This window comes from Gigantopelta aegis, chromosome 2, assembly GCF_016097555.1.
Source record: "Gigantopelta aegis isolate Gae_Host chromosome 2, Gae_host_genome, whole genome shotgun sequence".
NCBI classification, from domain to species: Eukaryota; Metazoa; Mollusca; class Gastropoda; order Neomphalida; family Peltospiridae; genus Gigantopelta; species Gigantopelta aegis.
This window is the reverse complement of record NC_054700.1, coordinates 10976479-10986171: the sequence shown is the minus strand read 5'-3', so window position 1 is coordinate 10986171 and position 9693 is coordinate 10976479. Positions and strand designations below refer to the sequence as shown.

General features: G+C 39.6%; 1 protein-coding gene across 1 annotated transcript in view; it reads right to left on the bottom strand.

Moving 5' to 3' along the window:
• Positions 1 to 510: 510 nt before the first annotated feature.
• The window catches only part of LOC121376769 (U3 small nucleolar RNA-associated protein 15 homolog), a 110518-nt gene continuing 101335 nt past the window's right edge, over positions 511 to 9693 (bottom strand). The window contains exons 10-14 of the mRNA XM_041504545.1: positions 9513 to 9614; positions 5690 to 5823; positions 4742 to 4800; positions 985 to 1017; positions 511 to 762 (exon numbers count right to left, since the gene is read on the bottom strand). Of these exons, the coding sequence (XP_041360479.1) occupies positions 551 to 762; positions 985 to 1017; positions 4742 to 4800; positions 5690 to 5823; positions 9513 to 9614 (540 nt within the window). The 3' untranslated portion in view covers positions 511 to 550. The remainder of the gene's footprint in view (positions 763 to 984; positions 1018 to 4741; positions 4801 to 5689; positions 5824 to 9512; positions 9615 to 9693) is intronic.

Below are 9693 nucleotides of genomic sequence, written 5' to 3'. Positions count from 1 at the left end.
TTCGCTTGATGCGCGGTCAGTCTAGGATTGATCCCTGTTGGTGGACCCATTGGGCTAGTTCCCGTTCCAGCCAGTGCACCACAACTGGTGTATCAAAGGCCATGGTATGTGCTGTCCTCTCTATGGGAAGTGCATATAAAAGATCCCTTGCTGCATTAGGAAAAATATAGCGGGTTTCCTCTGATGACTACCCATCAGAATTACCCAATTTTTTTTACATCCAATAGCCGATGATTATTAATCAATGTGCTCTAGTGGTGTTGATAAACAAAACAAACTTCTTCAAACAAGTGCTTTATCACTGAGCTACATGTATGTAGCCTTATGACATCATTGAATTTTAAAACGGAAAGAGTTCAACCCGTACCCATCTATATCAAAGGCTCTAAAGACTAACCCTTACCCTAACCAATGAAGTGGTGTACGGGCTGAACTCATGCCTAAATGTTTGTCCTTTTTTTTTTGCATATGATGACACTACACATAAAGAAAATCAACCCAACAGATATAAATGTTTTTTTGTTTTTTTTAATTATGACAATGTACAATATCACGTGTGTTGAACAGTGGGTGGAGGTGTGTTAAGTTCATTGTTAAGGTCCGTGTCGGAGCTGTGCATGAACAACGTCTGTGAGGATGCGGAGAAGAGGATGTCCATGAACCCCATCACCTCCATCAGTTGCTTCATGTAGGCCACCTCGTAGTCCACGGTCTCCAGGTGGCGCAAACGAGCCCAGCTCTCTGTGAGAGTACAGGTCTGCAAGAAGGAAAAAGAAGAGGATTTAACGACGCACCACACATTTTATTTACTGTTATATGGCTCTGACATGGTTTAGGACCACACAGATATTGAGAAGAAAGGAATGTTTTATTTAACGACGCACTCAACACATTTTATTTACGGTTATATGGCGTAGGACACCTCGTTAAGGACCACACGGTCTCCTTGAGGAAGGCGCAATGTTTTATTTAACGAGCCCAGCTCTCCGCTCTCCATGATACGCTGAGAGTACAGGTCTGAATCAACAAGAAAGAAAGAAAGAAATTTTTATTTATTTAACGACGCACTCAACACATTTTATTTACGGTTATATGGCGTCAGACATATGGTTAAGGACCACACAGATATTGAGAAGGAAGAAATGTTTTATTTAACGACACACTCAACACATTTTATTTACGGTTATATGGCGTCAGACATATGGTTAAGGACCACACAGATATTGAGAGAGGAAACCTGCTGTCGCCACTTCATGGGCTACTCTTTTCTATTAGCAGCAAGGGATATTTTATATGAACCATCCCACAGACAGGGTAGTATATATCACAGTCTTTGATATACCAGTTGTGGTGCACTGGCTGGAATGAGAAATCACCCAATAGGCCCACTGATAGGAATCGATTCCACACCGACCGCGCATAGAGCGAGCGCTGCACCACTAGGCTATGTCCCACCCCGAATCAACAAGAAGAAAATATGTTTAACAAAATAAATGGAAAGGAAATTCATATCAGGGGAAAACCCCAGCACAGTTTCTATTATCACCTGAGGTGGGATTTACTTGTAGCTCAGTCAGTTGAGTACTCGCTTGACGTGCTTACGTTGCAGGATCAAACCACCTCAATGGATCCATTCAATTGACTGGATTTTTTCAAAGGCCGTGGTATGTGCTTTCCTGTCTGTAGGAAAGTGCATGTAAAAAATTCCTTTCTGCGTTAGGAAAAAATGTAGCAGGTTTCTCAGACGTGTCGGAATTACCAAATGTTTGACATCTAGTAGCCAATGATTAATTAATCAATGTGCTCTAGTGGTGTCGTCAAACAAAAGAAACTTTAAACTTTTATCATCTATATTGCTAAACTTATAGCGTAAAGTTTGTTTTGTTTAACAACACCACTAGGGCACACTGATTTATTAATCATCGGATCATATTGTATGTCAGACATCATGGCCTTCGGATTTCCAATAGCCTGTCAGTAAAATCACGGAACTGAAGTTTCGTTTCCTATTATTATTACCGTACATGAGTATGACTATAGCTATTTGACGAAAATAATATATATATGATTATTTTTTAAAAACTGTTTCCGATATGGTTCCTATGATCACAAGGCACAGAACTGAAAAAGTGTTTCCCATGAAATTTGATCATCGGCTATTGGATGTCAAACATATGGTAATTTTGACATATAGTCGTAGAGATGAAACCCGCTACATTTTTCCATTAGTAGCAAGTGATCTTTTATATACACCATCCTACAGACAGGACAGCACATGTTACGGCCTTTGATATACCAGTTGTGGTGCACTGGCTGGAGTGAGAAATAGCCTAGTAGGCCCACCAACGGAAATTGATCACAAACCGACCGTGCATCAAGTGAGCGCATAACCACTGGACTACGTCCTACCTCCTAGAACGACCAGTAAAGCCCAAAACACACCGGTTCTGGGTCTGGTGAATAAAGTACCAGTCCAAACTGAAGCACATTGAACTGAATGTGACAAAACACACCGGTTCTGGGTCTGGTGAATAAAGTACCAGTCCAAACTGAAGCACATTGAACTGAATGTGACAAAACACACCACGTCTGGGTTGTGGTGTCCAAACTGAAGCACAGATGAATGTGCAACAGAATAAAGTACCAGTAGAGCACATTTGGAATGTGACAAAACACACTGGGTCTGAGTCTGGTGAATAATGTACCAGTCCAAACTGAAGCACATTGAACTGAATGTGATAAAACACACCACGTCTGTTCTGGTGTCCACTACAGATCTGGCAACAGACACCCTAGAACATTTGGGGGGGGGGAGACATGTAGCCCAGTGGTACAGCGCTCGCTCGATGTGCGGCCGGTGTGGGATCGATCCCCATCGGTGGGCCATTGGGCTATTTCTCGTTCCAGCCAGTGCACCACGACTGGTATACCAAAGGCCATGGTATGTACTACCCTGTCTGTGGGATGCTGCATATGCAAGATCCCTTGCTGCTAATTGAAAAGAGTAGCCCATGAAGTGGCGACAGCGGGTTTCCTCTCTCAATATCTGTGTGGTCCTTAACCATATGTCTGATGCCATATAACCGTAAATACAATGTGTTGAGTGCGTCATTAAATTTAACATTTCTTTCTTGTCTGATGCCATATAACTAAATACAATGTGTTGAATGCGTCGTTAAATTTAACATTTCTTTCTTTCTTTCATAGAACATTCGTTACATTTTCACACTGGCAGATTGGTAGCTGCACAATGTTCGAGCCTTATTGTTTCCGTTTTTCTTAATAAACAACAGGAAAGATATATATTAAACAATTGTGGAATCATCATAAATATTGTTGATGTTTATAGAAGAAAATGAACGCAGTTGATTATATAGGGAATAACTGGTTACTGTCTTAAGATATCGGCTTTATCTTTATCACCATTCGACCTGAGCAGGATAAAGTTGATATCTTAAGACTAACTGGTTATTTTATTTATCATGCAATCCTACAGCAATAGTCGGAAAATAATGATTTATTCCAGTTTTGTGTATACAAATAGAGTATCGTCAACATAGCATGGCTTTTGCAGTATGTCATACAAGATACATGACATCATTCTTTGTGAGATGCTAGCTACATTCTATCACATTCAAAAAGCATTTCTAATCTCCAATTCATAAATAAATATACAAGTTTTGTATAGAGATTGAAAAACTAAAAGTTATTTGTATTTACTGTACTAAAAGAAATGATTTTAAAGAGTATGTTTATTGAAAATCTAGTCTGAAATACTCAATTTGAGTCAGGCTTATGTCACTTACAAAATGTATCTAGTCATCATAACTTGCCAATATATACAGTGATTGCAGGATAAATTGATATACTGATAACACATAACAGATACAGAAAGAAAGAAAGAAATGTTTTATTCAACGATGCACTCGACACATTTTATTTACGGTTATATGGTGTCAGACATATGGTTAAAGACCACATAGAGAGAGGAAACCCGCTGTCACCACTTCATGGGCTACTTTTTCCAATTAACAGCAAAGGATCTTTTATATGCACCATCTCACAGACAGGATAGCACATACCACAGCCTTTGATGTACCAGTCGTGGTGCAATGGCTGGAACGAGAAATAGCCCAATGGGCCCACCGACGGGGATCGATCCCAAACCGACCGCGCATCAAGCGAGTGCTTTACCCACTGGGCTACATCCTGCCCCTCTAACAGATACTGAGACAGATGATAAAATACAACAGACATGGTATAGAAAGAAAGAAAGAAAGAAATGTTTTATTTAACGACGCACTTAACACATTTTATTTACGGTTATATGGCGTCAGACATATGGTTAAGGACCACACAGATTTTGAGAGGAAACCCGCTGTCGCCACTACATGGGCTACTCTTCCGATTGGCAGCAAGGGATCTTTTATTTGCGCTTCCCACAGGCAGGATAGCACAAACCATGGCCTTTGTTGAACCAGTTATGGATCACTGGTCGGTGCAAGTGGTTTACACCTACCCACTGAGCCTTGCGGAGCACTCACTCAGGGTTTGGAGTCGGTATCTGGATTAAAAATCCCATGCCTCGACTGGGATCCGAACCCAGTACCTGCCAGCCTGTAGACCGATGGCCTGCCATGACGCCACCGAGGCCGGTCAGACATGGTATAGTGTCTTTGCCACACTCGCCAGACCCAGATTCGAGGTGTTTTGGGCCTTACAGGAAGTTAACATCACTTACCTAACAGCAGGTTTGTGACATCTGTAAGAGTTTGTCTAAATCTCGTGTTCGTGATCAGTCTGAAAATAAGAAACAAATGGATTTTTAGTAAGGCAGCTCAGATTCCCAACTTGTAAGTATATGTGTACTGGTTTGCAACGGGGCCATTCAAATATTACGTAACGCTCGAGGGGGTGGTTGTAGGTCCAAACATTAAGTAGCGTTACAGGGGGTGGGTGGGTGTATTTATTGCTAAAATCTTCTTTATTTTATTTTTTTATAAACTCTGTCACGGCGACAATGTTTAGTTTAGGTAGTTAAAGCTAGACATATACACACAATAAGGATTATAAATCGAGTTGAAATGAGCATCTGCACTTTCCCAAATCGAGTAAACTCACCTCTGAATGAATTTAATAATAATCCGGGGAGATTTACTGAAACATTGTTTTTTTAACACGTGTTGTTAATACAAAAATCATGTAAACCCACCTCTGAATTTTTTTTTTTTTTTTTTTCCTCAGTTTATTGTCCCCAGAAAAGAAATACGGTAATGCCAGGGTTGGGGGCCCTGGTATCACTACCTTACATTAATGTTATAGGATACACATTATATAATAATACAAATATCTTATGATATTAATAAACGTTACCACAAAAAAGGGAGAGAAAAAATTAATAGATGGAAGTAAATTAATCAAAAAAAAAAAAAAAAAAAAAAAAAAAAAAATATTAATACAAAATTAATAATAAAAAATGCTGAATAAATGAAAAAACAAAATATGATAATGAAAATAAACAATAAATAAATAAATAATCCGTAGCGTTGTTCAATATTTCAATACTGTCAATATTTCTATTATGTATTATTATACTTAAAGCTGAATGAATTTAATAATGATCCGGAGAGACTTACTGAAACATTTTTTTTTAACACGTGTTGTTAACACACAAATCATGTAAACCCACCTGTGAATGAATTTAATGATGAGTCGGAGCGACTTGTCGGTGCGCCCGGCCAGCGCATTTTTGATACTTCCTCTCCGGATGAGTTCCTGTATGACACTGACCGTCACCTCGGGATGGGTGAGCTGAACCTTCATCTGGAAATACACACAACATGCTTAATGGTTGCTGAACTCGGGGGAAACGAGTGTTCAAAATTAATGTTACAGGTATCTAAACATTTCGAGAATGATCATTTTGTTCACGCATTGCTCATGCGAATCTAATTTTGCATAACCTATTTTTTATGCATGCGAAATTTGGAACACCTTTTACTTGGATATAACGGCTTACGCAAAAAGAAGATGAGTTACCTGGATTTATTTATGCGTAATCAATAAATGGGTCACGCAGATTTTCAAATCTAAGACACAGACATTTGTGGATTTTTATATATATATATATATACTCTTCAAAAGAAGAAACGCAAAACCACATTGTCGTAACATTTGGAGAATTGAATTAATTATTGAATGGTGAGTCCGATAATTACCAAATGTTGCAGGATTGTTCACAATTCACTCTAGTCCATTGTGAGTAAGTGATAGGACACACCACCAAGGTCAAGGTCATCTGGAGTCAATACCGGGTGTGGCCTCCGCGTGTGTTGACAACTGCCTGGCACCGCCTGCCCATTGAAGCAACTAGAGTACGGATGACGTCCCGGGGGATGGTGGCCCACTCGGCCTGCAAGGCTGCTGCCAGCTCGGGCAGGGTCTGGGGCTGTGGTTGTCGCTGTCGGAGGCGTCGGTCCAACTCGTCCTATAGATGCTCAATTGGGTTCAAATCCGGTGATATCGATGGCCAAGGAAGGACATTAATGTTGTTGTTCTGTAGGAAAGCCGTAGTGAGAAGTGCTGTGTGAGGCCTGGCGTTGTCATGTTGGAACACTGCGTTGGCGTTGGCCATAACTGGAACGATGTGTGGCCGGAGGATCTGGTCAATGTAGCCCTGTGCATTCAGGTTGCCCTGCACGTGGACCAGGTCAGTTCTGCCAGTGTGTGAGATGGCTGCCCACACCATGACACTACCCCCGCCGAATCTGTCCACTTCCTGCACGCAGTTTGCCGCATAACGTTCACCACGACGCCTATACACGCGACATCTTCCATCATGACGTCGGAGCAGAAATCGGGACTCGTCACTGAACCACTCCTGTCTCCATCGCAGTTGAGGCCATTGTCGATGAATCTGGCACCACTGCAGTCGGAGTCGACGGTGTTGTGGTGTTAAGATGACACCTCGAACTGGACGTCTGGCACGAATTCCTACCTCACGTAGGCGGTTCCGTACGGTCTGGTCGGATATCCTGCGCAAACCTGGTATTGCTGCGGCTGTGTAGGTGGCAGTAGTCAATCGTTCCCGAAGGTGGCGTACCCGGATGTAGCGGTCCTGCCCGGGGGTAGTGACCCGTGGTCGACCGGATCTAGGGAGGTCACGTGTTGATCCATGTTGCTGGTAACGGTCCCACAGTCTGGAGATGGTGCTTGGGGACACATGGAATGCCCTTGCAACGGCCGTTCTGGATTCGCCTGCGTCTAGTCGGCCGATGGCATTGTTTCTCTGCGGTTCACTGAGACGTGGCATGTCCTGGATTGTCAACTGTCGGCCAGATACAGAGGCCAGGCAAGCGAACACCCTGCTCTTTTATACTGTCGGTGTTCATGTTGCACGTGCAGACAACGCACGTGCAGTGGTGACATGGTTTGCACGTGGCTGCGTTTTTGCGAATATTCACATTTTGGAACTTTATTGTACAGTAGCTGCGTTTTATCGAATGTAACCGTGGGAATGTGTTTGGGACATGCAATGACCTTATATTCACAAAGCATGAACCGGTAGGAAACATAAAATCGGAGTTATAACCCATTTGTACCCTTTTGCGTTTCTTTTTTTGAAGAGTATATATATATATATATATATATCCAGATGAACATAAAAAAAAATGACAGACAATCCTTATAATAATTAAATTTTAAACATTCTATTAATAACAACAGTAAAAGTATACTTATACTTAAATTTAAATCATACTAAGTAATGTTAAAAGTCCATATTTTATTTTGAATTATTTTTTGTTTTTCAAACAATAATGCTCAGTAAGACAAAGTACCAATACAAAATGACGTCAAATCTGACATTCCGTGACTTTTTTATTACATTCACTGAGAAATGAACAAACTCCTGTTGCTACGGCTGGACCAATGGGATGTCTTTAAATTGAAATGAATACAATAGAAAATATTTTAAAATATTGTTATATTCATTACAATATAACGTAATCCCATTTGTCGAGCTGTAGCAACAGGAGTTTGTTCATTACCTGATGAACGTAAAAAATAGTCAGGGAATGTCATATCTAATGAAGTCACTTTGCAGTGGTACTTTGTCTTACTAAGCATTATTGTTTATGGACAAAAAAATAATTCAAAATAAAATATGGACTTTTAACATTACTTAGTATGATTTAAATTTAAGTATAAGTATTGTCTATTACGTTCATGTGGGTATAAATGAAAAGAAATCATACACAAGCTTCATCAATTCAGTTTGCAGATGATTTTGATTTTTTCATACCCCGATGAATGTAAAAAAAAAAGCCCGAGACAATCCTTAATTTAATTACTGTAGATCCTAAAATTAACATGTCCCTAAATTTAATGTGAGTGATGGTGTGCAGACTAAAATGCGACATGAAATTAATGTGAGTGGCCTCCATATGCAATATTACTTTCGTTATAACACACATCTGTGTACTTTTTGGATAAATCCGAGTTACAAGCATCTTCAATGAGATCAACTCACAAACATGTCTGTGTACACATCAGTTAAGCTGTTTAGACCCTAATGTTTTTCATGAGATCAACTCAAAACATATTTTTATAGCAATCATTTACCTAACATGTATAGTTACCTAAATCTGGCTAAATATTAGCATACATGTACCATTACAACTGTATCTTCCTAAGATATGCTAAGAAAGTTGCAGCAAACTTGAACAGTAAAAACAAAGAAATGGTCGACCTCAGGATTAGCATGCTAAAACATATTCACTTGCAATGAATGTGTTGGCATTTGCTGGACTACTGGACAATTAGTCTGTCTTGCCTACGATGAATTATGCTCCAGTTGTTTCATAAATGTATTAGAATATTAATCTTTGTTTATTTTAATAGTGTGTGACACATAGCTTGCTGGACAAAACATAGAAATAAATGTGTCATATTATTAATGCGAATAACAGACTCGCATTAATATTATGATCGCATTAATTTCAGGATCTACAGTATTGTAAACTTATGGCTTGACATGTATGGTATGTTGCATGAAGGCAAATGACAATAACTGTTGCTAGTGGTGAATAGTGGTAGTATATAAAACTGTAGTTGTGTTTGTATTTTGCATTAGTAAACACTGTTCTGATAAGGTGAGTTGAGATTGTGAGTTTATTAAAACTGTAGTTGTGTTTGTATTTTGTATTAGTAAATGATGTTATAATATGGTGAGATGAGATTGTGTGTTTATTAAAACTGTAGTTTTGTTTGTATTTTGCATTAGTAAACGCTGTTCTGATAAGGTGAGGCGAGATTGTGAGTTTATTAAAACTGTAGTTGTGTTTGTATTTTGCATTAGTAAACTAGTAAACGCTGTTCTGATAAGGTGAGGTGAGATTGTGAGTTTATTAAAACTGTAGTTGTGTTTGTATTTTGCATTAGTAAACTAGTAAACACTGTGCTAATAAGGTGAGGCGAGATCGCAACTTTAAAGTTTTCAAACTGTGTCTTACTTCGAGTGCTGCATCCAGAGCCTTGCTGTGTTGAAACGACTTGAAATATTTGTCATACTTGGCGAGCTGCTCTTTCCGTCGGTGGCCAATCACATGATCTCCCTGAAAGATACAACATCACTTATAATATGGTCTCCCTGAAGTAAACCACATCACTTAAAATATCATCTCCCTGAAATAA